The 15,986-nt window shown below is 38.1% G+C and overlaps 1 protein-coding gene across 2 annotated transcripts in view; it reads right to left on the bottom strand.

Moving 5' to 3' along the window:
* MITF (melanocyte inducing transcription factor) overlaps positions 1-15,986 on the bottom strand; it is a 281,453-nt gene that overhangs the window by 114,063 nt on the left and 151,404 nt on the right. For both annotated transcript variants that reach the window (XM_010590059.3, XM_010590058.3), the window contains exon 2: positions 3,393-3,639. In XM_010590059.3, coding sequence (XP_010588361.1) covers positions 3,393-3,639 — 247 coding nt within the window. The remainder of the gene's footprint in view (positions 1-3,392; positions 3,640-15,986) is intronic.

Genomic DNA, 15,986 nt, shown 5'->3' on the forward strand with positions numbered 1-15,986 from the left:
TACTCTGCTTTTGTTTGAAATTAGAGAAATCAAATTTCAAACCTCGGGTTGTATGCCTCATGTGTCAACAAAACACACCTGTAGAAGAAACCTCTTCCATTAATGGTTAATGAGTTCAAAAAAAATTCATAATTTGAAATACAGGGTGTGTTCATTACTACAAAAACATAAGACTGTACACTCCAAGCATTAGTGCATTTATGGTAAAGAAGCACCCTTAAATTTTAATACCCAACTGGGTAAGACTGTTCTTAAGAAACCAAAAAATATCTCTAATCAGTAAAAATACAGCAAAAGACATATCACTGCACGTCACTAAACATGAAAATTAATAATAGGGATAAATCCATAAATTAATAAAATCTATACAGACACCACAAGCTAATACTGTAAGTTTCATGAATTTATAGACTGAAGGATGGCCGTGTGAGGAATGAATAACACTAGCTCCTGACCTCTAATCTGAATCCCAAACGCAAGTCCCTGTGGTTTTTCTGTAGCGTTTACCAGAAAATGTCAACAATTCTTAAACACATTTTATACAGCTTCACCAGATATTTTCAGTACGACACTGCCAAAGACAAGGATTAACCTGAACACTAATTAACGCTAATTCAGCATTTCAAAACCAGTCATTGAATTCACTGAGGTAAAATCCACTGAGTCAGTGTGTACGTGAAAACTGAAGGCTGGTATTTGTATTTCTTCTACCAAGCTCTTGCAATCAATGTGGAGACAAAGAAATTTACGCAGAACTCGCTAGCGCAGGCTAGCAAATGGGGTCATTCACATCTGTCTCGACCAAGAAGCTGAAAACCCAGTTATGTTCTGTATTAACGATTTAAATCTTAAACATTGAAATGAAGAATTACAAGATATTTACTTAATATCACCCGTACCATCATGTGCAGAATTAGTACGCCCGTTATTATACACGCCTTGAAAATTTATATTCACTTTAAACTGCTCCAAAGTTAACTTTTTTGCTACTCACCGCTTACTTTATAAAATTATGTTTCTGATTTTAAACTATAAAAGGGAAAAGAAAAGTGATTCCATTTCTCTAACTTATTTTTTCACAATAAACATTTCATTATAATATTTTCATAAGATGGATACGCATACACAAAATTTCTGAAATTATGTAAACTAGTTTTACGAAGTCCTAGCCTTTAAGCATCTGAGGCCATCATTTACATGATAATATCATGTCTCAGACTGTCGCTGGAAATGAAATCATATATTTTTACCTAAATATAAATTTTTACCTGGTCCTTCATTTAAAGGTGCTAAAACTTGACTAAATATCGATCAAATCTATCTACACTGCTATTCCAACAACTGTTTTTTCAACACTTACATGATACGCTTCACTAGTTTTATACAACTGAAGCATAAAATGCAAAAGGAGATAAACTATATTTAGCATGAAATATACATTTACCAATTTCTTACTTTTAGTTGTATTATGTCACCCAGTTCAACTACATTTACTTGGGCTTCGACGTAGACATTTTTCTGGCATACCTAAATTGGGGATTGTGGCACAAGCCAATGTTACCAGGACAGAGAAACATACAGGGAAAAGTGGAAATTTTATTCAAACCACTTAATATAGATTTTGATTTTACTCATTTTCAAAACAACTTACATTTAAGCACCAAAAACATTTAGAAATGATGTGCATTTTTAAAATAATATGGAAACAACGTTGCAACACATTGAGTTTGGGTTATTTCCCCACCACACGATGCAACCGCCTGGATAGGAATACTGGTTTTAATTAACGTGTTTTAATGTAATATCATAGCAACTCTTGACGGCAGTGGGTTTGGTTTTGGTTTTGGTTAATGTAGTATCAAATACTACCTTCTATTTGTACATAAACCCCTACTAGAACAAATCCATGTCATCTCATTTAAAATTTTTCTTTCTGATTAAAAACACAGACCACTATGATGAACAGAACAGGCATATTTCTCTACCTCTGATTATTACTTAATTCATATAACTTTAAACAACTTAAGATATAGGTAAAACAAATACGATTCTTATGAACACTAGACAACTCCAATCAATAGTGATAGTCAAATTTCATCTAAGCAGAACAGAAAAAAAATCAATGTATAATCTATTCCAGAAAGAAAACTTTGCCTTTCCTTACGGGGGAAGGAGGGTGGAGAGTAAACATACATGAACTGCGGCAATATTCAGAACTTCAAGCAGCCATATCAGAGTCAAAGCTTATCCTAAATCTTTTGGATCTTTTCTGGCCTAACAGATTTTCAGTTGGCTTTTCTACTACAGTTTCATTATTTCACTATGACATTTTAAGTCTTTACAAATAAAAAAATAATTGACTTCAAATTTGTTTTTCAATAACCTTTTTCCTACTTCCTGGTATGGCACATATACTGCTTCCCAATTTGAGCACGTCATCACCCTATTTACTTAAACAGTAAACTTTAAAAGGTGGAAGATGTTTTCTTCTGTTCACACCAATGAATACAAGCCCCACAATGAATCACTGGCATGTAAAGTTCACGTTGCTTAATGAACAGTAACACTAGGGACTCTTCAGAACAAATCAATTAAGTAAATGGGTTTGTAAAAAATTGTTACTAAAGTAAGGATGTTCCCTTTCTTTCCATTTAACTTTCCTTGCATCCCTCATACTTAAAGAGTTATAATGTTTCTCTTTAAACAAGAAGTATCTCTCTACATGATGCTGGAGGACACACGTGTGAGATGGAATTCTATTCTTAGGCTTGTTACAACTTTCCCAGTAATTAGGAAGCTATATGTCCGTGATAGAATGATGCTAACAAGCCCCTGCAGTTTCTACTCTAGCAAGAAATCAAAGAGGCCCAAAGCAGACAACCCACTTCGGCAAAAGAATTATGCTGGCTGGTTATTAAAGCAGGAAGCCCTTCTACACTTTTACGTCTGAAGAGACTTTTTGAAAGAGTTAGATTCTATAGCCAAGATTACATACTAAAGAAAATTTAAGGAATGGTCATGGAATATATTTAGGAAGACATATATACAAGTTATTGGAAGAGGCCGTTTCAGATAACTCGGACAATTTGAAACTTTCCCAAAGAAAGATGGACAGATGTCCTTATAGCAAATACCGTTTCCTACCTGAGATTTCTCATAGAACATTGCTACTCTTCAACCATTTATTAAGGGTTACGATGAGTTTCTATCCTTTTTAAAAAAAAAAAAAAAAAAAAGAAGCCATGTAGGAACCAATGGAGCTGACATATACAAATATGACTCACATGGGTCAATACAATCACATATATGTTCAGATAAACAAGTCACCTAGAAAATGGAAAACATTTGGGGAGGGAGGCTTGGTTCAACTGACAAGAGCGACACTCACGTACCTTAAGGACTTCCATCGGCACCTGGGTGGCAGAGGGAAGGGTGCTAGGCACACTGACGTTTATGGCTGGTGTCTGACTCACAGGCACTCTCTGTTGCATGAACTGGGCCGCCTGCAGCTTCTGCTGCTGCTCCCTGCGCTCCTGCTCCTGCATCTGCTCACGCATGAGTTGCTGGCGTAGCAAGATGCGTGATGTCATGCTGGAGGAGCTTATCGGAGGCTTGGAGGCCCCAGGATGCTCCGCAGAACTGTTGTGGGAAAACCAAAAGACACACAACGTTTAGTTTCCTAGTGAGACATTTCGTCTGCATCTTGGGGTATTCTGTTGTTACTGTTGTTATTATCAGGTACCGTTGAGTCAGGTCTGGCTCACAGCAACCCTGTGTACACCAGAATGGAACACTGCCCGGTCGTGCGCCATCCTCACGGACTTTGCTATGTTTCAGCCCACTGTTGCAGCCACTGTGTCAATCCATCTCATGGAGGGTCTTCCTCTTTTTCCCAGACCCTCTACTTTACCAAGCATGATGTCCTTTTCCAGGGACTGGTCCCTCCTGATAATAAGTCCAATGTATGTGAGACGAAGTCTCGCCATCCTCACTTCTAAGGAGTATTCTGGCTGTATTTCTTCCAAGACAGATTTATCCTACATTGCACCAAACTATGAAATGAGGCTGTGCAAATATAATCAAGTTGCAGAACGGTACTCCACATAATTGAAAATCAAGAGGTTGACAGGATTTAAGTCATTAGTAGTTGAATTAAAATAAGTCAGCTTGATTACATTTAGGCATTTTGATCACGCAGCTTAATTTTTTTTTTTTTTTTTTACATTTTATACTGCACTCCACTCATCACCACCAAATATAGAGCCACCATATGTAGTGCCAAGAAGCAATGCATCTTCATGGCACCCAAATTTCCTCATTTAAAAATAAACTGTTTGACGTTAATGGTGATGAAATGATTTGGAAATGGATAGTGAGAATGGTTAGGGAGAATGAAATCCATGTCACTGAATCGTTCCTGCAGAAATGGTGGAGATGGCATACGTTTTCTTAGGTATATTTTCCCCACAATTAAAAAAAAAAAATTTTTTTTTTAAATAAATTGTTTGATTTGCCTTTTTTTACAGCTGAATCTAGCCAAATAACTACTCCCATGAGTTATCTAAATCCTTTGACGATGTTAAGATGTTTAGTAACAAGGAAAAGATTAAAGAAAAGGTGAACTTGTTTATGGAGAAAACTGTCGAAGATTTCGGAAGTAAAAGTTGTTAATGAAAGGAGTATTTAGACCAGAATGTTAACACTGAATTCAACCGCAGACTTTGGAAAAAAAAAATTTTTTTTTTTTTCTTTGGAAAAGGGGGTAGAAGACAAGCTGGCTTGATAGCCCACTTCTGCTGTGCCTGGTTTTCTCTGTACCACCTTTTCTTCTGATTGATTCGGCATGCCCTCCACTATACATGCTCAGCAAGTTCCTTGGTCTTCTGAATACTTAGTCTACCTCCAAATTATTTAAAATACTTAAACACTGTTGTTGTTAGATGCCATCAAGTCAGCTGCGACTCACGGTGACCCCACGTGTACAGATTAGAACTGCTCCATAGGGTTTTCAAGGCTGTGGCCTTTCAGAAGCAGATTGCCAGCCTGTCTTCTGAGGCACCTCTGGGTGGGTTCAAACTGCCAATCTTTTGGCTAGTAGTTGATCAGTTAACCATTTGCTCCACCCAGGCACTTCTATTCAAACACTAGTCATGAGTTAAGAAGATATCCTAATATTCCTAAATACAGCTTTTAATGTCTTATCTTGCCACCTCTATGATATCAACAAGTTATTAAACCCCTCTCTGCCCCAGTGGGAGCCCTGGTGGCACAGTGGTTAAGAGTTTGGCTGCTAACCAAAAGGTCGGCAGTTTGAATTCACCAGCTGCTCCTTGGAAACCCTATGGGATAGTTCTACTCTGTCCTATAGGGTCGCTACGAGTCGGAATCAACTCAACAGCAGTGTGTTTTTTGCTTCAATTACTGTATCCAGAAAAGAGGGATAACAATAGCTTTTTTTTTTCTTCAACTTTTTATTTTGATTCACATGCAGCTATAAGAAATAACATGGGGTTATTTCTAGATTCACATGCAATTATAACACAGAAAGATGCCATGTACCCTTTACTCAATTTCCCCCAAGAGGAATAACCAAGTTTTTTTTTTCCTTAAACTTTTTATTTTTATTTAATTGTAGATTCACATGCAATTTTAAGAAACAACACACAGAGGTCCCATGTACCCTTTAACCAGTTTCCACCAACAGTAGCATCCTACATACAGAACTATATTGCTCCATCATAACCAGGGTATCGATGCTGATACAGCCAATATACAGAACCATTAACAATTTTTTTACCCGCTTACTCATTCAAAAAGTGAAAGACATTTTAAAATTTTTACTGTATCATTTATATCTTAAAGCTCTACCTCTTAGAAATTTTGTGAGGATTAAATAACAAAATGTATATTAAGGCTAATACAATGAGCATTATGCAATACTGCCTCAGTAAATGTTTGCTGTTGCCACTGTTATCACCTGGAAAATACAAACGTTTATTTATTTCTAGCAATATATTTTTTTAATTAAAAAAAAAAAATCTCTTTTTAGGGACAAGAGTATAATACCCTAACACCTGGAAACGGGGGGGAAAAGAATTTGAGGAAATATTTACTCTTGAGTGAGTCACCCTTGAAGGAAAGAGTTTGTACCTCTAACTTCCTTCCATGAATATAAATCCCCAGGTGTTCCCTCTACCTTGTACCAAAAGGCAAAATAAAGCCTTTAAATCATTTGACCCTCTCAAAGGAACTCCTTAAAAATAACCAAAAAAAAAAACCCCAATGCCGTCAGGTCGATTTCGACTCATAGTGACCCTATAGGACGGAGTAGAACTGCCCCATAGGGTTTCCAAGGAACAGATGGTTATAGCCGTAGCTCTTAACCACTACACCACCAGGGTTTCCCCTTAAAGATGGGAACCTTCAAACTCAGCAGGTGACAAAACATGCTAATGAATGTGGAAATGTGCTTTACCCCACAAACGCTGTTACGGAAAAACCACAGAATAAAAATTATACTAGCAGTTTACTTATTTTCACCATAGGAAATTGCTTTAGCAAATTTGATAGGTTCATATAACACCATGTAGCCATTACAAATGGGGTTGAAATATATTTATTGACATGGATAAAAAAAAAAAACTACACAATATAATAAAGTGAGAAAAGTCAGGTGCGAAATATTATTCAAGGTACAATCTCATTTTAAAAATGTTCACTACAATAAAAAAATATAATGACAATGTTTCTGAGTCATTGCTGGTGTCTATTCTTGCAATCCTTTAAGAAAAAAAAACTGCAGCAATATTATCAAAAAGTTATAAGGCTATGCAATTTGATTCAGAAATTCTATTAAAGAACAACTTTGCTAAAAAATAATTCAAAATGTGGAAAAAATGACACTATAGAGCTAGTTACAAACTGCAAAATATTCTGAACAGCTTAAATATGCTCTATAATATGAGAATGATTAAGTAAATTATGAGCCATGAATCTGACAAAATATGACCTTTTCTTATTAAGTTGCACAATTACAGGGCAAATTGGAAACGAGTAAATTAAAAAGTGGGATTCAAGAGTGTATTTATCTTCTGATTAAAATAAGTAAGGTGTGTGTATGTATACACACACAACTAGCAGAGTATGTATAAAGACAGCCCTGATCCTACCGAGTGGGAATAGAACTACAAGTTAATTTCTTTTTTTTTTTTTTTTTAAATAAAACCAGTTTTATTTCTCAAAACTATTTAATAAATACAGCCATTACATTTTTTTCCAGTGGCAGAATGAATATATGCCGCTAGAAACTTAAGAACATGAGGAAATGAACTGAGCGATCCAAAGTCACCATTTGGCTACGAGAAAGGAGACCAGACCCATCGCACCCAGGATGCCGACATTATGAAGGGAGAGCAGCAACTGTATCCAGCACCCTGATTCTCTTAGAAGCCTTCTGCATCCCAGAAAACTTAAAGCTTTTCCTTTACATTTTCCTACACCTGGAGTTAGAACAGACACACACACACACACACACCCCCCTACACACCCACAAACTGAACAAGGTTTATACTCTGCTTAATACTTTAATATCATATACTCATAAGCACAATAAGAATACTTAGCCATTACTCAAAACCATCACTTGGCGAGTTCACCTGATACTACCAAAAGAGCATCAAAAGAAAACACATTTTCCCACTTTTGATTATGTTGGCAAAGCTCAAACATACTTTGTTAAGCCAAGAAAAGAAGGAGGGGACTACTGAGAAATAAATAAATAAATAAGCCGTCTTACTATTCAAAGCCTGTCAGGTTAAAACATTCCCAGAGAGCCTGATCCTTTTGATAAAAACAGGAGCAAAGCTTTGCGCTGCAGCAAACGCAGCTGTGGATTAATCGCACTAATTAGGCCGCTGCAGACAAGTCATCGGCTGTGATACGGGGGGGAAGGCCTTTCAATTAACAGGAAAGCATTCTTGAGACATCTTAAATTAAAATTACTAGTTATCAACCACACTGGGGCTTCAGACGTCAGGCAACAACAATACCCTTTTAAGTGTTTTCTGAAATATCCATCAGAAAGTAAATTTTTTTAAAAAAAAAAGAACACATACTTACACAGCACCAGTGTAAATAAACTGAAACCCCACGACAGACAACCTCGCAGAGCTCCACTAGTTGACATTATTTTCATAAATCTTTTTTTAAGCAACGTGCAAAGGAAGCGTTGTGATCACTTCATTGCACACACTCCCTGAGGGACGTTTCCACATTGTTAAAAGATGACTCCAGCTTCTCAGCTTTGCCCTCAATCTTTTAAACACCCTTTTCTCTTAGAAATCCTTGAATCTGCATTTATCGCCGTAAAGCCAACTAAGGATGAAGATATCTACACTTCACAATGTTAACAGGCCAAATCAGCATAACATTTTACACTCAAAATCAAGGTATACGCGAGAACATTACAGATGGCAACAATGCATTTTTTTTTTTTTTTTAAATGAGGACTAGATACTCAGGCCACTAATAATGAGCAAGCAGAGTTTACCCAAATTTATTTAATTCTAAAAGCTAAATGAACTCATCCAGGGCCCCTGAAGCTCAATCTTCTCCCGATAATCCTAATTCCATGAGTCTGATTCCTTTTAATCAGATTACTTAAAGGTCATTTATTCAACAAACAGTTGTTGAGTGTTTCCTCTGTGCCAGGTGCTGGGAATACCTGCTTTCTAATCTCAAGGAGCTTAAAGCCCTGCTCACATCATTTCTCTGAAATGCCTTAAAATTAAGTCAATTATCTAGATTATCTGACTTTACCGAGTTCCACGTGGTAAGGTGTACATCTGGCCATAAGAACTTACCCTCTGAATGCCAACTGAAGAAGCGGCAAATGCCTTACTGGAACCTACCGGAATTGTGACACACCACTGAGAGCCAGGATCACTCAACGGTGACTCAAGCAGGATGCCATCAACTGGACCCAAGGTCTAGCTCAGGCACTGCTACTTAGCCTCCTCTGAGCCTCTGCAAAACCCACCTGCCGAGTGTAGTGCAGAGATTGAATGAGCTACTGTTAACTAAGAAAAGTGCTAGAACACAGTATATGAAAAACAGCTAGCCACTAAATGTGAGCTGAATTCCTACCTCTACGGCTGATTTTACATTTTTCCCATTAATCTTCAAAGCCTTCCCCTTTCTCTGTGATAACACAGATATGTGAAGATGTGCTCTGAATTACCGGGTATATTCCTAAATTCAAATATTTTATTCCACTGCCTTCATCCCACTTAAATACAGTAAAACCTGCGAAAGCTGGAACCTGTGTCAGGCAAAAACCTGTCAGAGAAGGAAAACTAATTTTTTCCCGCAAAATAGAAAGCAACAGAAAAGCGGTGACTGAACCCTGTCAAAGGCAGAAAACTTGCAAGACCTGGAAAAACATGGCAGTCGGTTGATTCAGGCTCTCACAAGTTTCAGTGTGTATCAGCAATGGCATTAATTTCAATATGCTGGCATCCAAATGGCATTTTCCTGATCTATTCTCACCTTTGAAAGTGGTACCAACAGCCCTTTACTAGCTTATACAAATCAGTCTTCAGTCTTAATATCACAGTCAGACAAGACAGAGCTCTGGTCGTCAGCTGACACTTACTGCGTAACCTAAACCAAAAAAACCAAACCCATTGCCGTCGAGTCGATTGCAACTCACAGCAACCCTAAGCTAACGGAGCTGTTAAACTTTACCATGTGTTTCCCTTCTTCAATTCCTCAGACAGAGTCCAGCTCTCCCACTTACTAACCAGTTACCAGGGCCAAGTTACCCAATCTTTTTGAGCTCTGGTTTTCCCTATTTATTTTTTTTAAAAAGTTGCTGTCTAGTGAATTCTAATTCATGGCAATCCATATACTTCAGAGTAGAATTGTGCTCTACTGGGTTTTCAATGGCTGATTTTTGCAAAGTAGACTGACTGCCAGGCCTTTCTTCCAAAGTCTTTCTGGGTGAACTTGAACACCCAACCTTTAGGTCAGCAGCCGAGGATATTAGCCATTTGTCCCACCTAGGGACTCCTTTCTTACTTACTAAAGAGTATCTGATATCCTCTACTTCCCAGCTTTGTGGTGAAAATTAAAATTTGCAAAGGATGTAAATAGCTTAGCACAATGACTAGAACACAGTACAATAAACTAGGATATAGTTCAAAACGTAGTGCTAAAAATAATAATACTAAACCATGAGCATGCCATATCTTTTTTCATATGAGGGAATAATTTTTATGTAAGTTTAGACCACAGCAGATCGATCTGTCTAACACGGTTCAGGCAATTCCTACTTAATCCAGAGAACCTGACAAAGTTTAACAGAAACAGAGAGAGAATATAATTTATCCTGCAATTCTCTCATGAGCCAGAAAGTAAGAATCCTAGTATTTTCTCCAATAAGAAATAATCTTCAATAATCTCAAAGCCTTGTATTTGCTTGCACTGGGGTGCAATGTGACTTACCCAGAGAAGCACGAGGCCCGATGTCCACATACACAGAGAAGACTACATAGGGTGGTACAATAGTATTAACCTCAAGGACAGGTGAGAAAGCTTTGTCATGGAGTGGTTCAGCTACCGGGGCTTCTAAATGCAAAAGGGCCTAGGCTCAAGCAACAGAATCAGCTGAGGACTTTGTCTAAAATAAAAATACTCTCTCCATAACTAGAAATTCTGATCTCAGTCTAGGTAAGGCCCAGGAAAGGAGCTCCGGTGGCACAGTGGTTAATGCGCTCAGCTGCTAACTGAAAGATCAGTGGTTCGAACCCAGCAGCTGCACCGCAGAAAAAAAGATGTGGCAGTATGCTTCCATAAAGATTACAGCCTTGGAAAATCTGTGGGGCAGTTCTACTCTGTTCTATAGGGTTGCTATGTGTCACAATAACTCAAGGGCGTCAGGTTTGGGGTTTTTTTTGATTGTTTGTTTTTAAGGCCCAGGAATCAGTGCGCCTACAAAAAGTCTGCGGCTAATTTCGATGGCTTGTCAGGTATGAAAACTAGGTACCCAAGATCACTCATCTATTTAGTAGGCCACGTAGGACTGATTAGATTTTAACTTACACTCATAATTGTACGATGCTTCTTTAGAGCTGGGGCAGGAGCCCACGTCTCTGATTCCTAGACCAGAATACTTTCCTCCATGTCTGAGGAAACTCACATTCCCTTCTCACCTGCAGTGAGCCTGGCGAGAACTCCTTCCCAGACTGAATTCGACATGTTGGGTGGAAAGGAATGCGAAGGACTACCCACCCCTGCCAAATGGGCTACACAACTAAAGAAAACAAATACATAAACAAAAAAGATATCTGTTCCGACACTACCAATGGATACTTATGGTTACCGCACAAATGTTTTATGATAATGAAAAGAAACCTATAGGTTGAAACCATAGAAACTGCGCCCATTTGTTCTGTCAGCAAAGATATTCTTAAAAGTCTATGAGAGTGCACAAATCATTAAAGTAAGAGTTGGTCAATGTGTGTGTGTGTGTATGTGTGTGTGTATATATATACACACACACATATACATATGACTGGAAACCCTGATGGGGTAATGGTTAAGTGCTATGGCTGCTAACCAAAAAGTCAGCAGCTCAAATCCACCAGGTGATCCTTGGAAACTCTATGGGGCAGTTCTACCCTGTCCTATAGGGTCACTATGAGTTGGCATCGACTTGACAGCAACGGGTCAATGGGTTATAGCGATGACTGGAAGAGATTCATACTTCTGCCCATTCCAAAGAAAGGTGATCCAACAGAATGTGGAAATTATCAAACAATATCATTAGTATCACACGCAAGTAAAATTTTGCTGAAGGTAATTCAAAAACTGTTGCAGCAGTACATTGACAGAGAACTGCCAGAAATTCAAGTGGATTCAGAAGAGGACATGGAAGGAGAGATATCATTGCTGAGGTCAGATGAATCATGGCTGAAAGCTGAGAGTACCAAGGGGATGTTTGCCTGTGTTTTATTAACTATATAAAGGCATTCGCCTGTGTGGATCTATAACAAATTATGGACAACATTGTGACGAATGGGAATTCCAGAACACCTAATTCCAGAACCAGTAAATGGACCAAGAAGCAGTCATTTGAATGGAACAAGGGGATACTGCATGGTTTAAAACAAGGAAAGGTATATGTCAGAGTTGTATCCTTTCACTATACTTATTCAATCTGTATGCTGAGCAAACAATATGAGAAGATAGACTATATGAAGAAGAACGCAGCATCAGGATTGGAGGAAGACTCATTAACAACCTACCACATGCAGATGACACAAACTTGCTTGCTGAAAGTGAAGAGGACTTACTTAAAGCACTTACTGATGAAGATCAAAGACCACAGCCTTCGGTATGGATTACACCTCAACATAAAGAAAACAAAAATCCTTACAACTGGACCAATAAGCAGCAACATCATAAACGGAGAAAAAACTAAAGTTGTCAAAGATTTCATTTTACTTGGATGCACAATCAACGTTCATGGAAGCAGCAGTCAAGAAGTCAAATGACGTATTGCATCGGGCAAATCTGCTGCAAAAGACCACTTTAAAGTGTTAAAAACCAGAGATGTGACTTTGAGGACTAAGGTGCATCTGACCCAAGCCATGGTATCTTCAATCACGTCAGATACTCGCAAAAGATGAACAATGAGTAAGGAAGCCCAAAGAAGAATTGATGGTGACTTATGGTGTTGGTAAAGAATACCGAGTACACCATGAACTGCCAGAAGGATGAACAAATTTGTCTTAGAAGTACAGCCAGAATGTTCCTTAGAAGTGAGAACAGCAAGACTTCGTCTCACGTACTTTGGGCATGTTATCAGGAGGGACCAGTCCCTGGAGAAGGACATCATACTTGGTAAAGTAAAGAGTCAGCAGAAAAGAGGAAGACCCTCAATGAGATGGACTGACACAGTGGCTGCAACAATGGGCTCAAACACAGCAATGATTGTGAGGATGGCACGGGACTGGGCAGTGTTTTGTTCTGCTATACGAAGGGTATCTATGAGTCGAAACTGACTCAACAAGACCTAACAGCAACATATATAAAACAGTCTGGGTATCTAACATTACAGAGGGATCAGGCACTCTGTTATCTCAGTCCTTCCATTCCTTCCAAAGTGATTCAGGATGACTTTTTCACCACGCATGGGGGAAGCAAGTACCAAAAAGAAATTTTATCACCAGTTGTACTTAAAATAACTATGAGTATAACCCATGTAAATGTGAAAGTACCAGCCATATTTCATAGTTTAACTTCAGAAATTGAATCTTCTGGACTTCCATCATCACCAAATGTGGGTTTTGGTAATCCAAAAAAAAAAAAAAAATGAAAATTTGCCCCAATTCCAGTTTTTCTAGTAAAATTACCAGCTCAGGTAATAAATATGCAGGTATCTGGCCCAGAAGAAATAAAAAGACTTAACAATACAGCATGTGCCCTCCCTTCTTTCCTTCAACAAACATTTGAATGCTTTTCAAAGGCCAGCCACTAGTAGGTATTCTGGAAATTATGGTGTACAAATTAGACAATGCTCCTGTCCTCTTTGCCCAAAAGGAGGAAAACATTCTAAAAATTAAGGACCACCAAGCAATTACAGGAGCCCTGGTGGAGCAGTGGTTAAGAGCTCAGCTGCTAACCAAAAGGTCGGTAGTTCAAATCCACCAGCTGCTTCTTGGAAACCCTATGGGGCAATTCTACTCTGTCCTAGAGGGTTATTTTGTGTTGGAATCAACTCAAAGGCAATGGGTTTGATTTTGGTTTTTATATAATTATATACTTAAGTTAAAATCTAATCTCTCCACTTTCTAACATTTCGACCCCAATTAGTTTGTACAAATTGGAGACTCTACATACCTATTCAAGATTAGCACTCTTTAAGCTCAACCTTCAGCAGGTACCAATGAAACTAACCTCAATAATTGAAGAGATACAGTTCATCTCACAAAATCAGAGAAAACCCTAATAAGTCTCCCAATATATCAGTGGTCTCCAAAAAAGGGTACAAAAGATGGTCCCTGGAGTGCAGGAAGAAAAGATTAGAACATTATTTTATCCAATCATTTAAACTTTCCTTTTTTTTTTTTTGCTTGTTTTATAGTATTAGTACAGTATCAGATGCATGTAATTTATAAATAAAATAAAAATATATTGACAGGGCATGCTTGAAAAATAATCTCTTGAACTAAGAGGGATAATCAAAAAAGTTTAGCGATCTTTGCAATATATGACCAATATTCTCCCAGACCATTTTCATCATCAGATATTTTAACGTTGGTTATTTTTCCATCTCTGAAGTGCTTCCTATTTGTAAATACTTTGACTAAGAAAAATGTCCATCTCTTACTAAAAAAATATTTTAAGCCAAAGATACGAGTTTTGCCATTTCTACATTTTATGACTACAAATGGCTTCCATCTTCCACAGATACCACCATGGGCTGGCATGCTTCTCGGTACTAAATTTCTTTTAAGGAAACTGCCTCTGGGAACCAGGCCATTGAAAAGTTATAAAGCAGATAAAGTTGAAGTACCTCACGCTCTGGTTTTCCATCCTTCATATCAAGTTTCCTTCCGCTAGACCATACTCTAGAGTTCTTGCTCATTCTGCCCAACTATGGATTTCCCATTCGCATCTAGCTGCCATGTTTTAAAACGCTTTGAAAAATTAATTCTCCAAAAGGTGTTAATAATTCACATAGCATGACATGACATCCCACCTAGAGAACTTTAAAAGGAGGAACTTTCTTTTTTTTTTTTTTTTAAATTTAAAACATAAGATTCTAATAACAGAATTCGGGCATGAGTGAGAAGGCAGTTGGGAGGATCTTTTTAAAGACAGAAAGCCCTTCTAGCACCACTTAAATTTTGCCCCAGTCACAGGGCATGCTCAGTCTACCTGTCTAGACAAGCTTGTCTACCACAACAGGTCAGAGAAGATTCAGTATCATCCCTAAACAATCATTGAGTGTCTAGGACATACATACCAAGATGCAAACTCTGCAATTCTGTGTGTGTTGAAATCAAGGCAAAACTACAAATTATGGTATCTCAGAACAGTATGGTGAGTGCATCTGTCACAGTTTATGAGGCCACCTTACAAAACAGTAGTAATGATTTATGGTGCGCTCACATTATTTCTGCCTGCCCAGCATCCTTTCCCACTTCTCTGGTACTTTAATATCATGATTTCACCTTGAAGAACCTCCCTCGCTTGCAGGTTATGAGGTTACAATGGTGCTTCCACCTCTGGACATGAAAACACAACCTAGTCTTGATCAATACGTGTATCCTTTCCTCTGGTCATAGGGACTAACTCAAGAATGAGCTGGTTACCCACAACAGTCCAGTAAGAGGCAGCTCTATACCTTTGGCTACAACTACTGGGGTAAATGTACTCTCTTTATACTAAGGTTTGCCAGGCTCCTAAGATGTAAACCTGAAACTTCCTGGGCCCATCTGAGAAGAAAGCCAACACAGATTTAACAGAAATTTGACTTTAAGGCAGGGACAGATGACTATGGAGACGGGAGAACAAAGAGGGAGCGCTCTGATGACACTGAGCACCTGGATCAAACCATTCCTGAAAGTTTGATAAACCAGGCCATTGATTTACAAAGACCAATCACTCTCCATTTTTGCTTAAGCCAGTTTGAGTTGCCTTGGTATACCACAGCTGTTCTTTACAATTGTTCTTTATAACATTTTAGAGAACATTAATAATTCTGAGAAACATAATAAAAATTATAGCCCAGGATCCATAAGTCAGACAACCCAGTATTGATTGTCTTATTTTCCCCTTGTTTTAGCTGGATACGCTACCACACACATTTCCTGCTTCAGCTAGACATGGCTACATGCCTAAGTTTTGCCAATAAGATTTAAGCAGAAATGCCATGTGGTACTTCCAGGAAGTCTCAAAGTGACACACCATTCTTTGAA

Source organism: Loxodonta africana, chromosome 22, assembly GCF_030014295.1.
Source record: "Loxodonta africana isolate mLoxAfr1 chromosome 22, mLoxAfr1.hap2, whole genome shotgun sequence".
Lineage (NCBI taxonomy): Eukaryota > Metazoa > Chordata > Mammalia > Proboscidea > Elephantidae > Loxodonta > Loxodonta africana.